General features: G+C 36.5%; 1 protein-coding gene across 4 annotated transcripts in view; it reads right to left on the reverse strand.

Annotated features, from left to right (window-relative positions):
- The window catches only part of dlg3 (discs, large homolog 3 (Drosophila)), a 360,488-nt gene that overhangs the window by 26,574 nt on the left and 307,832 nt on the right, over positions 1-26,082 (reverse strand). For all 4 annotated transcript variants that reach the window (XM_039766116.1, XM_039766118.1, XM_039766117.1 and 1 more), the window contains 3 exons: positions 14,661-14,775; positions 7,405-7,581; positions 215-290 (listed from right to left, as the gene is read on the reverse strand). In XM_039766116.1, the coding sequence (XP_039622050.1) occupies positions 215-290; positions 7,405-7,581; positions 14,661-14,775 (368 nt within the window). The remainder of the gene's footprint in view (positions 1-214; positions 291-7,404; positions 7,582-14,660; positions 14,776-26,082) is intronic.

A 26,082-nucleotide genomic window follows, 5' to 3' on the forward strand; every position in this document is an offset into this window, starting at 1 on the left:
GCTTTCAGTATATAACATTAAGCAATACCCTCACCTAATGGACGGTAAGGATATAATGAAAACTTTATTCTTCAAAAAGGATTAACAGGGATTTCACAATTATATAGTCAATAAAATATAACTTTATACACTGTATATTAAAATATTTTTGTCCCTCTTTACATATTTTGGGGAAAACAACAGATAAACCTTACAATAAAAATGCCACACTCACCCTGTTGGACTCTATCATGCCAGTTCTTGCATGAAACTTCACTGTTTTTAATCTTGCTCTCTCTTTCTTTTCCACTCTAAAATCCAGAAAAAGAGGAAAAGTAGATTACCTGACACAGAGAAACTAAACTAACTATAAACAAAAGAAAAGAGATTACCAATGGAAGTCTAGAATAAATAACCCCCTGAAATACTACACTAAACTGAGCATTTCACTGTGTATATGAATGTAATTTCTACTTGTGGTTGGAACCATAAGAAAAGAAAAAAAAAAAAAGAGTACCTCTCTCACATAATCACACATACTAAGATGATTCGACCCTTTTTGGCACAGTAGTGCTCCGTGTTTTTTTTTTGAGGAACCTATTATTCAGAGTAAACCAGTCCCAATGGGGTTCCACCCATGGACAACAGGTGCCAATAAGTGAAGCTGTAATCTGGTGCCCCTGTTCACGGTTCAGGCGACAGGCTTGGAAGAAAAAAACCTCTGAAGTACTTATAGACTGGGGCTTTCTAAAGGTCTTTCAGCCAATATGCCATTATACTTATTTATGTGGGATGGAAGGCAAAGGTAAAACAGGTAGGTGGAAGAAAGACCAAAGGGTTTTTGGCAGAAAGTAGTGGAAAATGAGAAGAAATGCGAGCAAAAGTTCTTAACAGAGCAAGTGGACCAGCCACTAAATGAGTTAGTAAGCATGTGATATTTGTTTAACTTGGCAAGCCTTGCATTGCTCTACGTTTATTAATTTTCTGTTATCCTTTTCCATCTGCCGATCTTGTGCACAATTTTGGTAGTCTGGTAATAATATATTCAATTTTTTTTGTAATTAGCATATATGGGCTTTGAAATCATTCTATTTCAGCAGCTTATTTGTGCTATCCGGGCACACCTAACACATTATTCAAGTAAACATGTATTAGAATTTGCATAGCAGATCAACTGATTGTATGCTGTCTAGGTGTGGACAGCAGACTGCGGTTGGGAATCCATAAATTGCATTTCTTTACACGCAAGTCCAAATACTGTACAAGAAAGGGATTCGTTTAAGCATTAGAATAACCGTGGAACAGTTCAGTTGTGATGTTGTTTAACAGACAATATATTTTGTACTTCATATCCTACCGAATGATTTTAAATATCTGTTAAAGATTTTACACAATGGATTGCACTATATAAATAAATGACTGGCCCAAATAAGTCAACAATTCAACTTTAATAATATTTGATATTTAACAATATCATTTAAAACAAAGCATCACTTTCAGCATTTCAAAAACAAAATAGCATGCCAACTATAAGCTGCAAAGATAAGTGTTTAACCCTTATAACATTTCAAGCTGACAGACCATGATAACAGACTGTTGGACTCTAAGAGTAACAACTCTGTCCAGCCAAGGGCTGTGAGTAAAAACTAATGAGCGGTGAATTGCAAACTTATATCATTCCTTTAAAGTTTTAGAATTTAATACACCTCAGTGGACATACGTACTGAAGATGTCATAGAATAAGTTACCCTGATGTAAGATGTTGAAAAATTGCTTTCCTTAATATTAGGACTAAAACAAGAGAGTTAGAGTTACTCTTAGCTGCACATAATTATGATATTGCAATGGCAGAAACCTGGCTAAATCAGAGAGATGGGGATGGATATAACTCATGAGTATACAATCTTTTGCAAAGATATACAAAATAGAAAAGGAGGGAGAGTTGCCATTTAGGCAAAACAGAATGTGAATGTGCCTCTGCTTTAACTGTGTGATGAGCCACATCATAATGAAGCTATCTGGATTTAACTAAAAAGCATAAAAGATAGAGGCCTGATACTGAAAAAATTTCTTTGACCATCCATTTCAGAGGAACCTTTCAATATGCATCTTTTTAATTTTATATATATAAAAAAAAAAAAAACAAAACAACCTCAAGTCTGCATGGGGATATTGTAGTCATGAAAGACTTGAAATACTCAAGTGTTAAGTGGGGTCACCTTAAAAATAGTGGAGCACAGGAACATGATTTTGGTAGTTTCAATCGAGTGTTTTTGATGCACTATGTCAAAACAACAACAGGATAAGTATATTAAGATTTAGCATCTTGTAATAACTAAATAAAATGTCAGTGGTATTAGGATCTAGTAAATGTAATAAAATAAATTTCCTAATTGGCAGAGTGCGTTATTTAAATGCTATAACCTTAATAGGGCAAATTCTGAGCAGATACAGAAAAATCAAAAAATGCAAACTGGAATAAACTTAAGTGGACAATCAGTCAAGTACCCCTAGAGTTGGTTTAAGAATGTCTTACATAAACCTCAAGACAAGTTCATCCTGAAATTTAGAAGCCATTAGAATTTAAACAGAATTCTATACTGTACAAAAGAGCAGCTAAAAGAAAGGGAACTTCAAAGTAAAGAAAAAAATTGTATAAAAGCATAACACACAACTAACTCCAGCACTAATCATATGCCATTCTGAAAGAAATCGTTTAAAAGGGATATTAGGAGTGATAAAATCTTATTAAACAGAAATATTGCAGAAATGGCAAAAAGATGACCCAAAGAGATTGCTTCCTTTCAAAGAGGCTTGTGTGGCCTATCAGAAACAGTAAATGGGGAGTTAAAATATACAGAGAAACACTGAAGGCTTACAATGTACGTTTCTCCCTTCAAGTTTTTACGTTTAAATAGTCAAAAACCTCCCAGCAGTATAATTTAGAGTGCAGGGAAGTAACTACATATTTAAACCCCTCACACATCATTTTCAAACTGATGAAATCTCCAAGACTGAATAATATTTGGTAGCGTCTAGTTACATAAAAAAGGTAATTAGGCTAATAGAGTGGACTACAGTTAAGTAAGCTTGTATCACAGGAAAATTAATGTATGCAGTTAAGTAAAATATAGAATATCACATGACTAGAAGAGGTGTATTAGTTAGCCGGGGTAAAAATTGTTTTTAACTGAAAGGTTAGAATTCCTTGAGGAAGTAGCAAAAACATATAATCAGAAAGGTGAATAAGATTACTTACTGTGTACACTAGCCATTAAGAAATTCAATAGAAAGTTAAGGTTTATTGCCCAATGTAAGTATGTTAAGTTTGTTATAGCAAAGTTGTGTATTGCTAGAGAACAGAAGACTTCAACTAGACAGATTGCAAGACTACAAGGTATAAGATATGAAGAAAGACTTAAGAGGCTAAACTTCTTTAGTTTAAGAAAATAGATAGGGTGACCTTTTTTTTTTTTTTTAATCATGAACGATATGAGTGAAGTACATTTACCAACAAAAGCATGGAAACCTCTTAAGGGTAGATTTTGCACAATAGTTAAAAATGTACTCCTCACTCAAAGAACTGCAGACACATAGATTAAGCTACAAAGTAGTGTGTAGTGTGGTACACAGTATTACTTTGTGGACCTTCAAAACTCAGCATTGGGTGAATACAATTCTAAGTTTGTTCAGCTGAATAGATTTTTCTTGTCAAAACTGTTCTAAAGTTTGAAAAACTGAAGTAAAGTAGATTGAAAGAACTGCAATTTTGTGATGATACTAATAAAAGATTAGTAATAATCACTATGAAAACTCTGAGTTGAACCAGGAGGGTTTTGCTCACAACTTGAAATGCTTCCTCAAACAGTATTGAAAGCACATTGATCTGACCTCAGGGTGAAAGGGTGGTTTGCATGTCTAAACATCATACAGCAACTCTGCTGAAAAATTAATTTGTATATATTTTAAGGAACATTGGAATGCTGTAAAGGGACAAAGTCTCGATTCCAAATGAAAAATTAATTCCAAAAGATTTTTAGTACTGTTTTCTTAGAAACTTGCTGACCTCTTTTATACACATTAAAAAGTCATATCATTGTCACATTTGTATGTGTAATTATATACTGTAGCTTTATATTTGAAGGCTATACAATTTATTTGATATATTATTCAAAAACATTGTGCAAAAACCAAACTTAGCTGTAATGCTTACTATTAATTTAACTTTATAGGGAACAATAACCCTTATAAAAATGCAGAGTGTTACAGATACAAGCACTGCACATTACACACCACTATATATCTAAACATGCAGTTTAATGGTGTATTGTTCTTGTGTTAATAAATAAACAATATTTAATTAGTTGTTGATTAAAATTAAGGCCGGCACGGTGGCGCAGTGGTAGCGCTGCTGCCTCGCAGTTAGGAGACCTGGGTTCGCTTCCCGGGTCCTCCTTGCGTGGAGTTTGCATGTTCTCCCTGTGTCTGCGTGGGTTTCCTCCCACAGTCCAAAGACATGCCGGTTAGGTGGATTGGCGATTCTAAATTGGCCCTGGTGTGTGCTTGGTGTGTTTGTGTGTGTCTTGCGGTGGGTTGGCACCCTGCCCAGGATTAGTTCCTGTGTGGGCTGGGATTAGCTCCAGCAGACCCCCCGTGACCCTGTGTTCAGATTCAGCGGGTTGGAAAATGGTTGGTTGGTTGATTAAAATGAATATTTCACACACACACACAATAAAATGTTATATTTTGAAACTGTAAATTTTTTATTATTAGTTTGCTGATTGTTACTGAAGAAACTTCTTTTAATTCAGTGGATGTTAGAGGGGATACACCTCAATATTTTGCAGTAAAACTGCATGCAGGATTTTTATCTATTCAATTCAGGGAAAAAGATAGGAGGGCATTTTCGTCCCTCCACAATAACTGCCCGGGTCCCCAGAGGAATATTTTAGTTAGGATCTATGGACAGTAGAAATTAATTTTTATTCCCCCATTGTCCGCTGTCCTCAGGTTAAAATAGCTTAATTTGAATTGTATTAAAATGTTCTTGTTTTATCACTAGTAGCAGCGCTAAAAACCTTAAACAGTATGTAATGTATTATTGCACATATTATGGCTTTTTCCATATTGTTTTGTGGCTTTATCAAAAAATATTTAATGTTTTGTTATAAGAACTGAACAGGGAAAAAAAAATTGTGTACTTCCAGCAAAGTACCAAGGCAGAAAGCATGATCTCAAACATAGTGTGCGTTTATTTCCTTTCTCTCACACACACACACACACACACAATACACGGAGAAACATGGTGTTTCTATCAGAATCTATCAGCTTTGGAGTGGATCATCCTGACCTCTCAGTGTGTACCTTTTGTAGACTTGTTGCCCCGGGGCACCAAAAACTGTCAACTTGGTACCTTTGAAGGTTTCACTTCTGGGGCATTGCTTATACTGTACTGTCACAGTATAATGCCTTTTATTAGACTGACTCCCACCGCCCCGCCACCCACCTACTTATTCCATTTCTGGGCCCTGTGTTTAATAACACAGTGCATGTTAAGTCAATTGGCAATTCCAAATTAGCTCTGTGTGAGTGTATGTACTCTCATGTTCAGGGTTGTTTAGTTATTTAATTTTATACCTGGCCCTGCTGGAACAAGCTCCAACCTTCTGTGACACCCAAAGCATCATAATTGCAGTTTTTGCCACAGTAGCAACAAACCTTTCATAAATTAGATTTTTTTTTATAAATGTACTGAACCACAGATGTCTTCATGTCTGTGTGCTGTATATGTGTAGTGAATAAGTGTCCTGCTTTTATTATATTAACAAGTGACACATTCTTCCCCAAGAATCTTCACCTTCCAGGCCTTTTCACGTGCATGCCAATTCATGCAAGGATTAGGAGCATGTTTAAGCCCTATATTTAATTAAAGATGCAAGCACCTGAATGAAAAACAAAAATGGCAAAATGCTACCAAAGGCAAGAATGCACACCACTAGCAGAGTGCAGAGTGAGAAACATGGGAATAGAGAAAGTTATTTATTTTGGGCCAATCCATGAACAAACAGAGCCATGAAAGGCAAGAAATGACTATTTTTGTAAATTTGATCGAGAATAAAAAGGATACAGGCAGCACTTGAACCACAATGCAGATGACTTGTGGTCAGACAGGTTATCATCTGTGTTATGATATTTCTGCCATAAAAAACGGTGCAAAGATGACCAGTTCCAACTATTAAATGAGAAACTTCACTACTGATTTTCTTATGCTTACAATGACTTTTCAAACAGTTTTGTATTTTTTTTATAGGCCATCAATTAGGTTGTCTGCAAATAGTCATTCAGGGATATGTAGCACATATACACACACACACACACACTTTATATACATACATATTCACTCTAAAGGTTTGGCATCATCCAAATATACAATACTTTTATTATGAAGGTATCATAAAACGTTTTTAAAATAGTCATTGCAAACATTGTAAATGGCCATTACTGTTTGAAATAACTGATCTATAATGTATTATCCACATATCATTGCAAAGCCCCATTTTCAACATTTTGCTGAACTCCCCCTAAATCAAATGTGTTTAAACAGTAACAGGTTATTAGAGAAATCTTTGTAATTATGTTAGCACAACTGAAACCTGATACTCTGTTTAATAAAGCAGGTAAATTGACATAAATCAATTTAATAGTACAATGATAAAAAATGTCAATTTATAACAAAAATTAACATATTTGAGCAATTGCAAACTTTTGAACTTTGTATATACAATCCATTGTCAGCATTTTTAAAAACAACAAAAAACAAACAAACAAACAAAAAGACATTAAAATGAGTAAAGAAAGAGAAACCTGCATAATTACATTTTGAGGCAAAAAAGCACCACAATGGCACAAATACAGTAAGACAAGAAACACATAGACAACTTTGATTCATAGTTTCTATAAGCATTATTACACCTTGACCCAAAAAGTCTTGTTGTAACAAACAGTGCTCCAAGAAAATCTGGCAACAAGTATATTTCATACATCTTTGGCAAATTTTATTAGGATTATGATTTTTGTAATTGTCTCTTATTATTTATTTTTTCTTTTTTTAAATGCATAACAAGTGTGCCACACTTTGTTTTACCAAAAACCATGATGTCATATCCAATATGCTGGCAATTTATTGTAGATGGATGAGCAAGCAACAATAATTTACTGTAATCACTAGCAAACATTTTATTATATACCTTTATGTTTTTAAAAATGCTTAGTTACCCTACTTCTGCCGTAATTGTTTTTGGTGAAAACGTCATTTAACCAGACACAAAGTTGACAACAGCAGGGTGGAACGAAGTGCAAACCCCTTTCCACCTCTACAGACAACATACACATACCCTCATTGTGCGTATCAAAAGGCTAGGGTACCTTTTTTTGCTGGGAATGACCCCGATCTGCTCACTCTCCCCATGTGGAGTAACAAGTCGGGCCTGCCACCATTCATCATCAGAAGCATTGATGACATGCAGAATATCTCCATACAAAAAGCTAAGTCCCTGGCTGGGCAGGCAGCTGTCTCGTGTCCGGTCGTAGTCAAACAGGGCCCTGCAGAAAATGAAAGAAACGGTAAACAGACCTCACTCCAGACTTGCTGCCCAGAGAACAGAGGTACATTCCGATTGGATAGTCTTAAAATATATTCTGTTTATTCATGTGATGTGAACAACTGTAAAAGTTCATGAAATTTAAACTTATTTGGCTTGCTAAACTGTTATAATTACAAATTATATACTCCTCTAGAAATAAATATTTAACAGCTTACTATGCCCAGTGTCACAAAGTATTGTCTTATTTCTAAAATTAATTCATAATGGCAGTGGACTTGTATGCACTCAAAAAAACTAAATAAATTCAATTAATAGAAAAACTTGAGACATTTTAGGTTTTAGTAGACTGCACTTCAAATTATATTTTATAATTAAGAAAAGCACAGTTTGTTTTAAGTCATTAAATGTAAAATATAAACATTATATGATCTTTATTGCATTACTTTTTGAAATGAATTTAAATGTAAGTTTTACATTATCATGAATAAGCCTATTAATATATGGAAAATAATTAATGACTATCTGGTTTTCACATGTCAAAACATCTTTGTTTCAGCCCAGGCTTTCATGTATACAATTTCTTTTTTAAACTCATGTAGCTAAAAATTAAACATTCACAATTATGATACATTTCCAGGTATTGATCTGTTGAGTAATACTGAGCTTCATGTTTTATTTGAGATTAGTGAGAACACTCATTATGCAAAAATCTACAACTTAAATACCAACATATGAATACTGTCAACATCTACCTTTGTTCCAATTCCTTGTGTGTAAATGCAACGCTCAGGAAGACCTAGTTACGAGTTAACCATTTTATTTGAATAAGCAGCTGCTAAATGTAATATGCAAGTTTTCTGCATAAAAAATAATCTACAAGCAGTTTTATTATAGATAATAAGAGATATAATCTACAAGGAGTTTCAATATTTTATATACATAAAAACCATCTTTATTGTTTCAAAAAATATATGTTGATTAACAATATAATGAATACATGGGTGGAGATTGGAATTACAGTAGGTAATCTTGTGATAATGGAGATCCAACATTGCAAGCACTAGATTTTAGTGTTTTTACTTTTTTTGTGCAAAATGTGAAAGCAGTGTACTTGGACTTTAAATGGTTGGGAATAGAATAAGGTTATAAAAAAATGTATGTTTAGGGAAAGAGATTCAAAGGAGGACTTTTACCGAGAGCTACTCATAATCTCCATAATCACATGATACATAATATCAGTTGCTTTTTCATTTGTTGCAGACAATGAGTTGCCCTTTCTGAGCCATCCAGAGACGCTGCCCATCTTCTGCTGAATGAGGTGGTGCTTATTTGCAAACAACACACTTAAATGCCATTTGGTAGACAATGTTATTACTACTGTATTTCTACCATTCTGTGGCAATGCACACTGACACAGCCATCTTCTTTGCTGTGCAATATTTAATAAAATAAAGTTTGGCTTGTTTTTGACTATACCTTTTGTGTATATACAGAGTCATGGGGAAATAATCAGATTTCTCAAATGCATGCTTTAACACACAGCAAAATTCCACATGGTCTCCACATTTAATAAAACATCTTAATAATCCTCTACGTTGGTATACATTTGCAGCTGTACAAGCAGTGGGCTTGAGCAAAGACTGGAGAGTCACACAATGTCCTCCCCTCACAGAGTCTCTCAGTTATTACCCATTCTTAAACCACAGTATGCTTTTAAGAGAAGACAGAAAGTTCCAGGTACTGCATTGTGGATAGATTTAAACACATTCCATAATGAAATAAGCACACAATCTACTTCCAGAGATGTAGGAAAACCCACATGCTAACCTCAGGTCAGTGACACTACTCCGAGAAGCAGCTGGCAGTGGCAACTTCAACAGAAAAGTGGTAATGCAGGATATTAAATACTGACTTATGCAAAGGTTGCAAATTAAAGTAATCTGTTTAAAGAGAAAATAAGTTTTTGAAATCTAGGAGATCTTTTTTCTCAGTTACATTTATAATTAGGACTGGAGTAATTAATGGAATCATTTATGCAAATGTATTACTACAGTACAGAAGGTTTTTTTTTTTAAATCAACATGTTTACATTTGCACAATTAAAAGTGTAATTTCAAATGCAGCAATATGTTAGTTATAGAAAGAAAATTTCAAAACACCTATACAAGCAGACTGGTTATAAAAACGCTGTGGTTATTGAGTTCTACTAGATAAGGGGTGTAAAATGTATCTGAAAAAATAATGGAGTATTGTTAAAGCATAACTACTGTACTCAACTACCTAAAAAGGTGGAATCCAGATATGATGACAAAAAGGCACAACAGAAGAGGAAGACAACTGATGTATGCTGCAGTTTAAGTTCATTGATTTGCTAGGTGTCTGTCGTCTCTTTTTCAATGTATAATCACAGCATACATGATAGTATTCAGATGATCTGATCCCTTTCACTACACAGCATGTATCCAAATCAGTTCAAGGAAGTAGATTATGATCGGTCTCATATAGTATAACTGTACTCTGAAACACACAATTTAATGCTTCAGATGATCTGAGCACTTCCTCATTTTGCTAACTTCAGAAAAAATAGATTATTTTATATATAAACACAGAATTTTGAATAACCTTGATTTTGCAACATAAATATGGGTTAATAAGATTTTGATTTCTTTTCCCAAGAGTCAACTGATGCCGCTTACTACTTAAGTTAGATATTTACTAGTTCACTTCAACACATTATTTCTATACTCTGCATTCTTTCCTTTTCATTCAGGTTACATGTAAGTTTTAATAAAGAAAAATGTGGCCATCAAACACTTAAAGGCCCAAAAGGCATTAACAAATTAAACAAAAATCCTTTAGCTTGAGTTGATGTGAGCTTGTTTTTGAGAGAATTAATTGTGCCGAGAGAAAGAGAGACTCTGACTGACTAAAAACAAGGTACCCTGCAGCAAAAAACAATTCCGCCTGAGTTGAAACACAAAAGCAGACTGACGTCAAAGCTCAGAAAAACGCCTAACTTCTTAAAATTAAATGTGCAATTTTACAGTATATAGTCATTCGCAGGCCAAACTGGATATGTGGGGCAGGCTGGGACAGGTTTTATTTTTTTGGAAAAATAAATGCTGCTCTTCAGGGGCCTCATGTACAAAACCTTGCTTAGATTCCATACTAAAATTTTCCTTAAACTACAACGGCAAAAACAGCATACGCACTGAAGAAATAAAAATCTGATTTATGAAACTGTATATGCGCTAGATCCCACACCAAGTTTCTTTATAAATCTCCAATCAACTTAAAGCTATATCCTCATGCATGTATTTTAGCTACTTTCTGTCACCAACCCCCAATAACCATGTATGGCTTCAGAAGAACCTTTTGAATATTCATGACTTAATTACCATATAAAATCTGGCCATGTTTCTAAATGACATCTTTACTTTCAAACCACTGGAGTACACAGAAGACGAAACTTCAGTTAATGCAAACATGAGGTATTACTGATATTTGGAAGATGCATCTAAATAAGGATGTTACTAAAAATAAGTCTCAAAGGGTATTTTTTCCTCAATTTTTAATGCCACAGTTAATATAAATTAATTAGGTGCATGGTGACACAATGGTAGCACCGCTGCCTTATAGTAAACAGTCTGGGTTTCGGGTCCCAGGTACTCCATGTTTGGAATTGTTCCAGTTTCCACTCACAGACCAAACACATGTGGATTAGTTAAACTGATAATGTCACATTGTACTCTGATGTGTGTGCATGTGTGTCTGTGCAGGTCTATGTGTGCACACTTTGTGTACTGGCACTGTGTCTTTGTCTGGATAAGAAGGTTAAGAGGATGGGTGAATCAGTGAATAATTTGTCTGGCCCAAAGTAGGTCTCACTTGCATGTCGCCAAGCCTTAAAACACATAGAGAAATACAATTTCAATTATAGGGTAGTTTACTGTTTCAAATGTATCTTCAGAAAGTTTTTTCAACTTTTTTCTACAGCATTTTCCTCTTTTACATGGCTGAAAGATACTCCTGTCATGAACACAGATCCTTGGAAGTCAGCAATGAATGATTGAAATGGTAGTGTGTGTAAATGTGGCTTATGCCTGCCTGCCTGTACAAACAGTGGTGTGGCAGTCTAGGTATGTCCACTTCAGACATTGCACTGTGACAAAACATTTAAAAAACAGAAATGTGACATAGGTATCTTTGATGAAGCAAATTACTGAACACATTTCAACTTTAAAATCAGTTAACTAACTCACACCCTGTCATACAATGTGTACATTTTAACTTCTAAAAAAAAAAGAAAGTGATTATTTTGCTACATTCAACAAACAGACTAACAAACTTAAAAGCACAATGTTTTCTGTCATTTAAATATTGTGAAAGTTATTAGTGTTCTTTTCAGTGATGACTGGCTTATAAGCCGATTTAGATGTCCTACAGCCATTCTGTTGGAGTTCTGTGCTGAATTGGAGCTTACATTGCAGAGATCATCATGTAGAAATCACAAAATCCATATTCCATTTAAATTTTGAACCAGGTTTAGAAAATGGATGGGAAGATGTATAGATGAACAGATATCAGAATGCGACTGACGTGTCATTAAATTACGCAATGAAGTAAGGTGCCTACCCCTGTGACTTAAGACAAAGTCTGTTGGAATGAGTCGCTGGGTATGTCACACTATGCAACTTCTCCTGACTTGCTAAGATTATGTAAATTAATTATGTAACTGAAATATTGCTGGAGAAGTGGTGTCATAAAGACATCACCTTTAGGGTGACTGCCGACCATGACAAAGTGATCCTGACCCAAAATAATGTAAACACACTTAATGTCAGGCCAGAGATTTAGATATAATCACTGAAATACTGCAGCGTTATCAGCTGCCCAGTGTGAATTTAAAAAGGTACCCAGTACCTATGACAGTAAACAAAATGTGACATTGGCAGAGGTGGAGGGGGTGGTGGTGGAGTGCAGCAGTTTAGGCAACTTTTCCACTAAATGTTAAGAAATATCAAAATGTATTAACCCTTTATTAACCACTTTGTAAATGCAAATTTAAATAAATATTTGCCTAACATTTTTAATTGGATAGTCATAAAAAAAAAAAATCAGAGTACAGTTATGTATTTTTAATAAAACAAAAGAATTAAAGCCTTAAAATATCATCAAACAGGCAATAGACTTTCTTATAAAACCAATGTGAATAAATTCCTGAATTATATGTCAAGTACTTAGTATGGCCCTTTTGAACATCTCTAGATCCTTCTATCCATATATCTACAGTATATCTAACATATACATTCAATTAAATTTTTGTCTGTTAGAACATCCCACTATAACCATTGCATCTCTCTACAAAAACCTTACAACTATTTCTGATATAGTTTAACTTGCAATATAGGCTAATAAAATGTTATATTTTCTATATTTAAACATCTAGGGGGAAAGAAAACAGACAACCACACTAAAAGTTGCCTCTTTCACTGAACCTTTGTGGCTTTTAACCTTAAGATCTCCAGAACACAGGATATCAACCTGATTTTTAACTTTAAAAGAATTTAAGATATACCACCACTTTTGCATTAGTTTATTTTCATCAAAACAGATTCTCTTTTTATAAAGCCTTCCAAATTGCCTGTTGAAATCAATGTACCATGTAATGTTTTGGAAAATCCTTAGCCAAGAAACAACCAGATATTGTAGTTCTTTACATGTGACAATTTTGCTCTTCCTTATAATTTTCCTCAGGGAACAAAAGAACCAGATATACTTGCATGCTCTTTGCTGTACCTTTTTTACCCTGGTCAATGGAATAATGGACTATAATTTACATATACTTTTTGTGCACAGAATATACACCTAGTATCTACGCTCTTTATCTTAATCAGGTTTTATGTTATCAAGACACTTGGAATTCTGGTAATTGCTGGATGTATGAATACACTTGCTACCACTACCTAAAAATTTTGGTTATCTACAATTTCAAACTTTTCTTGTATAAAACATTGTATTGCACAAGTAAAAAAATAACAAATGTTTTCAAATTATATAGGCATAAAAATGTAAACTTAAAAAGGCACACTACAGTTTACTTTATACTGGGGGGGAAAAAAAATCAATATAAGGGACTAGCATTCATTAAAAAAAAATGCCTATCAAGTGAGGAAACAAAAATGGGAAATTTCTTCCGTAATTTATTTTGAACTCTTTCAATAAACTGTATAATGGTTTAGTGGGTAACGATGCTGGTTTAAAAATAATGTCCTGGTTCAACCCCAAGGCTATGAAATGTTAGGTTAAATGTTGTTATAAATTTCCCCAGTGCATTCATGCCTGACTGGGCCCTGCAATGAACTGGAATCTGGTCCAAGGCTAGTGCATTGTACCCAGTGCTGCTAAAGCAGATTTAATAAGCTTGAGAATTCACAATTCTGTCATTATAAATCTGATGTCATTAAACTTGGCTATTAAATTTCAAGAGCTTAAAGGAACAAAAAATGATTTGTAAGACAAAACATCTCCTTTTGGAAAAGGTGCTATATAAATTCTATTATTGACATGAACATTTTAAGATGTTTGACAAAGTAAGTGTTCAGAGTACCAGTCACATTAGTAAAGTTAAACATTAAACCTTACCATTAATAAATTGATTTTTTTTTTCCTTTAAGCATTTTCATGTAGACATTTGGAATGTTCCCAGACAAAAAATAAATATTAACATTCAAATATTTCAGGAATGTGGACATGCCCAGTATTTTGTAATACATTAGCACAAACTTAGTACAACACATTTTAGCTCTAATTGAATGGCAAACAGTACAAGAAATCAACAAACCTATCTTACCTAAAGGAATTTTTTTTTTTTTTTAAATTGAGCTTATAGTTAATACTGATAGATACCAGGAAAATCCTGATGCATTTCCCCACCCAAAACCAGAACTTAAATTCAAGTAATCGAATTCTTATTTGCAAACACAGTTATCATACACCCAGTCCATAAACTCTTGTGACAGACTTTTTAACTCTGTACGTACAACATGAAAACAGATTAGAGAGAGACGGAGTTACCTGACATAGAGAGACCGCTTCTCACTGGTACGTAGAGAACCTGATCCTGAACTCATACTGCTGTTCATCATCTGCTCTCGCAGATCATGAATTTTGGATTCAAAACGACTGTATTCTGTAAGAGAAAGAAGTAGAAGACATGGACCAAATAATCATTACCTCCATTTAGAAGTTTGACCTACAATCCCTTCTAAATACATTTAATTGATGGAATGAGCATTATTGGTTTTGGGGGAAAGCCCACAAATGTACATTGTGTTATAAATCATATAGCCCAGCAAAAATCAATACACATCACTTCAGTCAAATATAATGACAGGTTATGTCAGAAAGTGGCACCATTGCTGTAAACTGCCCTAAATTGTTAATAGTTTGCCTTCTAAATGAAAGAGTTTTTCTAACTTGAAAACTTTAACACTACAGTATAACAAAAAAATAATGACAAGTGGTACTTATAGTATGATTTTTTTTAGAACAATACAATACACCTTTAGAATTCACTCTTTGAATTTGCAGCAAACGTTGGTTTCGAGGAGACTTGGCTTAGACAGCTATGTTAGGACATCTCTGTGCACAGATGAATCTGTGAATGTTGCGATCTGTCAGTAATCTATTCATTATCTAATGAACCAACTTCTTTCACAGTCTTCAGTCACAGAAACATCAGATGTACGCAGTATATCCAGTACAACACTGTTCTTCCCTGAAAGATGGCGTTATTATATAATTTACCTGTTCACCCATTTTAACAATCCTGCTTTTTGAAGTACACACACTTATAAATAATGCCTTGGCACTTGAGATACAAAACTCAAAAGAGTAGTAATGATTTTCTTAAAGAAAAAACCCTACTTACCTACCAATGTATGTATTGTAACTAACACACACACACACACACACTTCCAATTCCACAAAAGTTGGGATATTTTCCAAAATGCAATAAAAACAAAAATCCGTGATATGTTAATTCACATGAAACTTTACTTAGCTGACAAAATAACAAAGAAAAAAGATTTTCAATAGTTTTACAGACCAACCCTAATTGTATTTTGTAAATATACACAAATTTAGAATAAATTAAGACTGAAATCAAGGTTCTTGTGCTAAAATCGAAAAAATTCCAGAAATGTACTCGGATTGTTCAGTGCTTTATGACAAACTGACCATTGCCAATGTGTAGCTTCACTGAGATACACTATTGCCATTTCTTTAAAATATTTATTGTGGACTGACTGCCTTTAAACCTGAATGTGTAAAGTAAATTCACGGACACAAACAAAAAGAGCTCAAGGATTACTTTCAAGAAATATGGTGGTAGATATACCAATGGCCAAGGCTGCCTGACTCTGAAAATAAACATTTCAGCTAAGAAATGAGACTTTATAGGACACCTTTCCTTATGATAGCACAATTCACCTTTATTTTTCACTTATGGTCTTTAAGAAAAATCCTTTGGTTTTGGCAAACATTTATGGTAATCTCAAAGAAAATGTGTTATGCTCACTGAGAAACTAAAACTAAAAATAGGCCTAGTCAGCCAGTTCATAGTAGCAGGGAGCAAGGGACTGTCCTGGGAGCACTCGGTCGAATGCAGGAAGGAGCATGAACAGGGTACCTGTTTGTCACAGAATTCACTCGCACATGCACTGGGACCATTGAACCAAACTTGCATGGCTTTGAAAATGAGGAAGGATAACTAGAGTACCTTGAAAAACAGCACAGAGACAAATGGGGTGCATGCACACTCCATGCAGACAAATAAGTGCTGGACTTTTATATAGTATGCTGGATCTATAGCATTTGGCAGTGCTAGTAATTGTGCACTACTGTGCCACGCAAGTTCAAATATGTTAACCATGTTTCCATATCTCAAATTTCTTAATTACATTCACACTTACAGCCTTTTCAATGCTTAACTGTCTTAAAGACACAGAAAATTAAACTCCGACAGGAAAAACAGTATGGTATGGAAGAGAAAAAAAAAACATTTAAAAATACATCCTTTTATTAGCATATTTTACATTTTGTAGATTATTTTTTGATGATGATATTTTATTACGCATTTTCCCATGGCAAGTCTGGCTTTTTTGCTAAATATGAGAGCAAATTTCTACATGCAACATAAAAGTTCATTATCTGAAGTTAAAATTGCAGAAATAAATCTGAAAGACTGAATCTGCTCAGAAATTTATAAAACTACTGTAAACTTCATAAAGAAGTTAGACGTTAAAAAATGCCTCAAATCTGAATATCAAAATGAAAGAGAGAATGGGGATGTATTGTGCATATGAGAATCTGGGAAATGTGGGATATCAAGGTGGAGGGAGAGTAAATATCTGCATTATATCATTGTATGAAGAATCTCATAAATGGCGGTCAGGGCACCAGATGGGGTAGAGAAAGTTATGTTGCACCAGAGATTCTGTTTTTTAGGGCAGTAATGGAAACAGTGATCAGAGAAGTGCATGAAGGATTACCGTCGGAGCTCTTGCATGTAGCAGATTTTGTAATAAATTGAAAAATGCAATAGGAGAAGATACTGAAATAGAAAGCTAGAAGAGAAAGGCTTAAAATGTAGCAAATACCAAAAGTGTTATTTTTAGTGAAGGAATAGAGGGTGTGGAAGATCACCAGTATGGCCATGCAATGTGTGGGTGGCAAAGGTGTTGGGAGGAGCACAATCCAATGCTAAGGTTGTTGGAAATGGAAGCATAAATGTATTGGTGTGAAGGAAAGCATGCATGTAAAAAGTATGTTCTTGTTATTTAGAGTAAATTTGTTAGAGGGAGATGCTCAGAATGCCGATGTATAAATTGAAAGTTTAGATATCAGCAGTGGAGCAGTTTTAGAAAAATTAGGGAAGTTCTCTTCCTTAAGTAATATGTTAAGTCAGAAGGAGGTGAAGGTACAGTAGTAATCTCCAGTGTGATAGTAACAGGGTTCAGGTCAGGTTAGGAAGCTTGCGCTGGTACAGCACGTTGCCACATCCACCACACAATCAAACAGCTAGGGATCCTGGTTGGCAACTCCACAGGCAGATATGCAGTCCAGTTCCACCTCCCAGAAATGACCATCTTATCTGCCATAGCCAGGTTTTGTGGGGGCGTGCCCTTTGCCTGGTCCAGCTGTTCTGGTGCTCAACAATGATGATCTTGTGAGCCGGAGCACACTCTGGGAATCATGCCACATGGCCATAACCGACACTCCCTTACAATTCAGGAAATGTGCTTCATTTGGGACTTCGTGAGCAACTGCTTGTTCAACACAAAGTCAAGACCAGCGGTACCCAAGAATTCTCTGAAGAGACACAGAACCAAAGAAGTCCAGTCTTCATCTCAACTCACTGGATAGCATCCTTGTATCGCAACCATGTAACAAAACAGTGAGCACCAAGAGTCTAAAGATTTGGACCTTTATCCTTTTACAAAGATATCGGGAGCACCACACACCCCTATCCAGTGACCTCACAATCCCCAATGCTCTCCCAATCTTCTACTGACTTCATAAAAAAAACAAACAGTCACCAGACACATGAATGTCACTGCCGGGCAAGTAAATCTATCGAAAAGGTCAACATTCTCTCTGCTGACAGACACACTGAGTTTTATTGTAACCATACTGTGGCAGAAAGAAACCCTTCAATGGGGCACCAGCCTATTTCAGGGTAAACACATAAACTAGCACCACTTCTGCATCACCAAATCAGCTAATATGCATGTCAATGGAAGGAAATCAAACCAACCCGAGGAATCAAACAAAAAAAATATGAAAACTCCAGGCAGGGAACACCCAGGACATGATCCTCTTACAGTTAGGCACCAGCACTAACACTGTGCCACCTACATGCAGGGCTGTGGAGTCAGTAGATAAATTCTTCTCCTTAGTTTTCAGTACTTCTGACTCTGACTCCTCTGTATTTAATATGCTAATGTATTTTCCATTGATTGAAGGAAGGCAACCTATACGTTATTTAACCACATAACTACTGGCTAGGAAGCTGACTCTGTACCATATTGGCCAGTTAAACAAAAAACAAAAAAATGAAAATAATAAGGTTTTATTTATTGTTTTTATCAAGTGGCTATAAAATCATGCATTAAAATTAATAACAGGAACTTTACCAGTTCAAAAAATATAAACCACATTCTTCGGTAGTTTTAAAACAAAAACGAAACTTAACTGCATGAACAAAAAACAGTTTATATATTAAACTTGGAATACAGTTGTAGAGTAGAATAGCAAATGCAATCCAGAATTGCTTCTGCCAGATCCTCTTTCATAGAAGCTCTTAAATCTGACTTGATTATTGTTAGAGCTGAAAATAGTCTTTCAACACGGACTTGGGTGGGTGGCATTGCTGTTACAGTTCTAGCCACATCACTAATAATCTGTGGATCAACAAGGATGGCTTCTTCTACAGTCAGTTTCGATGAGTACTTTTCAACTACTTTTAATTCCTTAAAAACATCTGCTGGAATCTCTTTATTTGGACATTTATTGGTCGTTTATCTTTCACGCATAGGCGATGTTCGTTTGCTTTGAAACTTCCATTTTGTCCAAGTAGGAATCAAAGTCTAATTCTTCATTTGAAGAGGATGATCCTGAGTTACCAGTGCTTACAGCTTCTTCCAGTGGTGGTGGTTTCAGGTAGTTGTAGTGCAAAACACCTCTGGGAACTCCTTCAAGACTATTGGAAAACCATTTCAGGTGACTACCTGTTGAAGCTCATCGAGAGAATGCCAAGAGTGTGCAAAGCAGTAATCAGAACAAAGGGTGGCTATTTTGAAGAAACTAGAATATAAAACATGTTTTCAGTCATTTCACCTTTTTTGTTAAGTATATAACTCCACATGTGTTCATTCATAGTTTTGATTCCTTCAGTTAGAATCTACCAATGTAAATGGTCATGAAAATAAAGAAAACACATTGAATGAGAAGGTGTGTCCAAAGTTTTGGCCTGTACTATCTATATATGACAGCAACACTCATGACAATGACAATCATGTTACGTTATTATTAAAATGTTTCCTTTTCTTTTTCATTACTTCTTTAACACACGACTTTACTGCGAATCGCGGGTATTTTGCAAGTAGATATATATAATTAATTAAGTCACCCGACCATGGGATACGCGTCCACCCTCGCTCTTGAGGCATGCGCACTGCCTGCTCATGTGCCCGCACGCAACACCTCACCAAACACAGCCTCAGTGGCTTTTGTCCACATGCACCTCTGAGCCACGTTGACTTTTCAGTTCCGGCTGCTTATATAGATATAGATATAGATATAGGATATAGATATAGATGTAGGATATAGATATACTGCTCAAAAGAATTAAAGGAACACTTTTTAATCAGAGTATAGCATAAAGTCAATGAAACTTATGGGATATTAATCTGGTCAGTTAAGTAGCAGAGGGGGTTGTTAATCAGTTTCAGCTGCTGTGGTGTTAATGAAATTAACAACAGATGCACTAGAGGGGCAACAATGAGATGACCCCCAAAACAGGAATGGTTTAACAGGTGGAGGCCACTGCCATTTTTCCCTCCTCATCTTTTCTGACTGTTTCTTCACTAGTTTTGCATTTGGCTACAGTCAGTGTCACTACTGGTAGCATGAGGCGATACCTGGACCCTACAGAGGTTGCACAGGTAGTCCAACTGCTCCAGGATGGCACATCAATATGTGTCATTGCCAGAAGGTTTGCGGTGTCTCCCTGCACAGTCTCAAGGGCATGGAGGAGATTCTAGGAGACAAGCAGTTACTCTAGGAGAGCTGGAGAGGGCCATAGAAGGTCCATAACCCATCAGCAGGACCAGTATCTGCTCCTTTGGGCAAGGAGGAACAGGATGAGCACTGCCAGAGCCCTACAAAATGACCTCCAGCAGGCCACTGGTGTGAATGTCTCTGACCAAACAACCAGAAAGACTTCATGAGGGTGACACCCAAGGGCCCCATGTCCTCTAAAGGGCCCTGAGCTCACTGCCAAGCAGCATGCAGCTCGATTGGCATTCGCCATAGAATACCAGAATTGGCAGATGCACCAATGGTGCCCTGTGCTTTTTACAGATGAGAGCAGGTTCACTCTGAGCACGTGACAGAAGTGAAAGGGTCTGGAGAAGCCATGGAGAACATTATGCTGCCTGTAACATCATTCAGCATGAGCAGTTTGGTGGTGGGTTAATGATTGTCTGGAGAGGCATATCCATGGAGGGTCACACAGACCGCTACAGGCTTGACAAAGGCACCTTGGCTGCCATTAGGTATCAGGATGAAATCCTTGGACCCATTGTCAGACCCTATGCTGGTACAGTGGCTCCTGGTGCACGACAATTCCTGGCCTCATGTGTTGAGAGTATGCAGGCAGTTCCTGGAGGATGAAGGAATTGATACCATTGACTGGCCACCACACTTTCCTGACCTAAATCCAATAGAACACCTCTGGGATATTATGTTTTGGTCCATCCAATGCCACCAGGTTGCACCTCAGACTGTCCAGGAGCTCAGTGATGCCCTGGTCCAGATCTGGGAGGAGATCCCCACAACACCATCTGTCATCTCATTAGAAGCATGCACCGATGTTGTCAGGCATGTATACAAGAACACAGGGGCCATACAAAGTGCTGCGTACAATTTTGAGTTGCTGCAATTAAATTTGGGCAAAATGGACTAGCCTGCCACATCATTTTTCACTCTGATTTTTGGGGCGTCTTTGAATTCAGGGCTCTGTAGGTTAATCATTTTCATTTCCATCAAACGACGTGGCATCCTTTCATTCCTAACACATTACCCAGTCTATTTCAGTATAGATATCCAGGAGGATTTCTTTTTCCCATTGATATCTGATGTTTTCAAAGTGTTCCTTTAATTTTTTTGAGCAGTTTTATATATTATATATATATTATATATATATATATATATATATATATATATATATAAATATATATATATATATATAAATATAAATATATATATATATATAAATATATATATATATAAATATATATATATATATAAATATATATAAATATATATATATATATATAAATATATATATATATATATATAAATATATATATATATATAAATATATATATATATATATATAAAATAAATTGACCAAGTCGTCCGACCATGGGGTACGCATGACAGAGCCCCCCGCCAACTCTAACCCTCCGCCGCATCCACCTCGCTCGAGGCATGCACTGCCTGCTCATGTGCCCGCCCCCAACACTTCACCAAACACATATTTACACGCTGCATACAGAGATTCCCATCCGCGACAAACATGCTTCTTCTTAAATGGCCCTGCAGGAACAGGGAAGACCTTTGTCTACAAAACCCTGATTCATACCATCAGAGCTAGGAAGCTAGAACCATCGTCCTGCTTGCACCTCAAAACCGGTCCCGCCCACACGCAGCCGACACGGCATTTCTCGATTCCTATTTGTCCTCTTCTAAACCCCTCCCCATGCTGCCAGTGGCTCCTCTTCAAAACCGGTCCCGCCCACATGCAGCCGACACAGCTTTTCTCGCCAAGCTTCTCAAGCACGCTTACAAAATAAAGCAAACTCTACATGCAGCGAAAATTTTCTTCTCCAGCTAGATTCCATGCTCAGAACCATCAAACCTTTCGCTAAATCATATAAACACATGCATGATTTAGCTTAGTACAATCCAACAGCATCTGTACGAATGCTTTTCGAGGAAAACCCTAGGCAGGATTTACTGACGATGCAATGCCCTGACATGTCACACCAATGTTGCAGCGTTTTCCGTCGGAGAAGATGGCGAACCGCCTGCTGAAATGGACATTTGCATCTGTCCCATAGGAATCTCCTGTAAAAGATTTCCACACTCAATATGAATTGCGATCCTATGGTTTACCCACTTTTATTCCCTTACGGAGACATTGGCTGGCACAAAGATTTACAACATGTTCCAGATAAAAGGACCACCAAGCAAAGGCGGCTTACTCAATGCCAATTTTACGCGTACAGCTTAGCAATGAGGAATACATTTAGTATTTTGCGCTCCAGCAGCGAAATATTCCAACAGTACGTCTTAGATGCATGCGTATGTTAAAACAGAGGGCGCGCCTTAACTATCTCAGATTAGATCAACAAGATTTGCGCGTGGAACAATACAAAGGACTGTCAGACACACTGCAAGCAACGCTGAAAACAACAACGCGTGTAGACAAAATGACCATATTACCGTCCACATTTCCAGTAAGACCTAGATACATGCAACAAAACTAGCAGGTTGCCATGGCCATAGTACGTAAATTGGACAGCCTCAATTATTTATCACTTTCACATGTAATCCTGCTTGGCGGAAATTCTACATGCACTGTCGGATACCCAAAGACCGGAGCACAGACCTGATATTGTAGTAAGAGTCTTTTGGATAAAGCTGCAGGAATTACTTAGAGACATTCTACAACATCTTTTTGAGGTTGTTATTGATTATATTTACGTAATCGGATTTCAGAAGCGGCTTTCCTCATACCCACATGATGTTTACTCTTCACATTAATTCTAACAACCAGTTTTCAGCCACAGTCAGTTGTGCGTGGCTTTTTCTAGGGTTAGATCTTTCGACTCATTGTCTATCGTAACCACCAAAACACCTATTCACAACAGCGTCTTTCAAGGAGTGTTTTTTTCTTGATTTCTGAATTCCTTTCTCACCGTTTTCCGTTCCTATTCTTACACGGCGTATGCTACGGCAGGCTTCGCTAGTTTAATAATAAAACACTAACAGAACCCAAACTTGCATTATAACATCTTAAGTAACTGATTTCTCTGAAAAATATTTTTTCAAAGGCATATTCAAGGAATCAAATTCAAAATCTGCTCACCTATTGTTATGCAATATCCTTTTTAGTCACTAAATTCTGCTTTCAAATGACACATTCAAACATCTGTATGCTTTTGGAACCTTCTTCTACTACAGGGTCCAAAGACTCTCTAAGACATCAGCGCAAGGCAGTAAACCGCTCCAGACAAAGTAATGTTCCATCACAAGACACAACTACTCACACTCTTACACCAAGCTAATTTAGATTCAATTAAAATCTGTTACATTAAAATGTATTGAACATTATTTTTAATGTGGTTACGTTCTTTATCATTGAATAATCCATAAAAGTATATACATTGATCAGCCACAAGGTATACGTTCCACAAGACTTCTGAAGGTGTCCTGTGTTATCTGGGACCAAGACATTAGCAGCAGATCTTGTAAGTTGCAAGGATGGATTGAATTGTTTTTTCAGCACATGCCACGGGTGCTAGATGATCAGATTGGTACCTTGGGAATTTGGAGGCAAAGTCAACACCTTGAACTCTTTGTCACTTTCCTAAATTATTCCTGAACAATTTTTGCAGTGTGGCAGGGCACATTATATCGTTGAAAGAAGTCACTGCTATTTGGGAATATCATTGCCATGACGGGTTGTAAGTGGTCTGCAATAATCATTAGGTAGGTGGTACATGTCAAAGTTAAATTCACATAATGCTAGGACACAAGGTTTCTCAGCAGAACATTGCCCAGAGCATCATACTCCCTCTGCTGGCTTGCCTTCTTCCTGTAGTGCATCCTGGTGCCACCTCTTCCTCAGGTAAACAATGCACACGTATCAAGTCATCCACATGATCTAAAAGAAAATGTGATTCATCATATCAGGCCACCTTCTTCCACTGCTCTGTGTTCTAGCTCACACACACAGGTGCCCATTGTAGGTGCTTTAAACTGTGGACAGGGGTCAGAATTGGCACTCTGATCAGTCTGCAAAAAGCAGCCAACTACAATACACTGTGTGTTCTGACACCTTTTTCTCATAGTCCGTATTAGTGTGTGTGTATGTGGTACAGTAGGTTTTCTATGGAGTCAGACCAGATAGGCTAGCCTTTGTACCCCCACACACTTCAGTGAGCTTTGGGCACCTATGACCTTGTTGCCAGTTCAGTAGTTGTCCTTCCTTGGAACACTGCTACATACACAGAACACTCCATAAGATTTGCCATTCTGGAGATGCTCTGACCCAGTGATCTAGCCATTACAATTTGATCCTTGTCAAAGTCATTCAGATCTTTACATTTGCCCATTTTTACTGCATCCAACATATCACCTTTAAGAACCGACTGTTCACTTGCTGTCTACTATAATTGATGCTAACAAGACACACGATATTCAGTGTTATTAATGTCACGAATTCATGGTTTTAAGGTTGAGGGTGATAGTTGTGTATATTAGTCTAATCACACCAAGTAAATAATTTATGGAGAAAAATGAGAAAAGGATACAAATTATGTATATTAAAAGAAAGTTGAATTTACTTTTTGAGGAGTTTACAAGCTCTTCAACAGCCTACTTTATTTACGGCAGCTGACAATCCAAACACATAAATGAATCTTTTATTAGTGATTCTTCCATAAGCATTACCACCTATTTTACTATCTTCATCAGAAGAAAGTTGATGGGATAGTTTGGCCATGCTATGAAATGGTTTCTCTCTAAGCAAATCTTTTAAGCAATGGAAAATAAATGAATGTTCAAACAACATACCAAAACCTCCTGACTGCATACATGAAAGGGCACAACATATTTCATCTCTTGTTCAAACAGGCTAACCAGCACCTCTACTTCTTTCTATGACTGAGGAAGGATCACATTTCTCCATCTGTTCTCACAAACTTGTACAAGTATAAAATTGAGTTTATTCTTGCTGCCTGCATCACATCTTATGATACCTGCTCAGCCAGCTCATGATCATAAAGTACTGCAGAGGACGCAGAAGGTGAAACTGGGTATTACTGGCATTGAGCTGCTTTCTATTCATGGCATATACAAGATTCACTGCAACAAAGTTCACAAAGTTGCACTTGCAAATACATACTGTATTGTATAGAATTTGTGCGGTTATATACATTAGTCATTTATTGGCCTGCACTCTCTCTAGAGTTGATTCAGTCACAGAGAAAACACACTGACACAGATAAGAGTTTAGCAAGTGCAGGTTCAGCTAAGGTTTTGCACATGTCATACATTACAGTAGTAAACACTTTGATAAGACATTGACTGCATGAAGCAGCTGATAAGGAATGACCACTGAAAATGTTTGGTGATGGTATATCACCAACATCCAGCCCCACCTGTTTCTAAGCGAGGGCAGTCTCCCTTAGAGGAGAGAGAAAAGGGATATATTCCTCTTTATTTGTCCCCACGAGGAAATATAACATTAAACAGAAGGCCTTAAAAAATTATTATAATAGAAGTCTACCCATGGAAGTCAGTCTGTCCGTCCAGCCAGCACAGAAGTGCAAGGCTACAACATGAAACTCAAAGAGCCGGCAATTCGGCCCCAAGTTAACAAAACAGAAGAAGAAAGAAGTATGAGGCTACAGCATGAAGCTGA

The sequence above is a fragment of the Polypterus senegalus genome, chromosome 10 (assembly GCF_016835505.1).
Source record: "Polypterus senegalus isolate Bchr_013 chromosome 10, ASM1683550v1, whole genome shotgun sequence".
NCBI lineage: Eukaryota > Metazoa > Chordata > Cladistia > Polypteriformes > Polypteridae > Polypterus > Polypterus senegalus.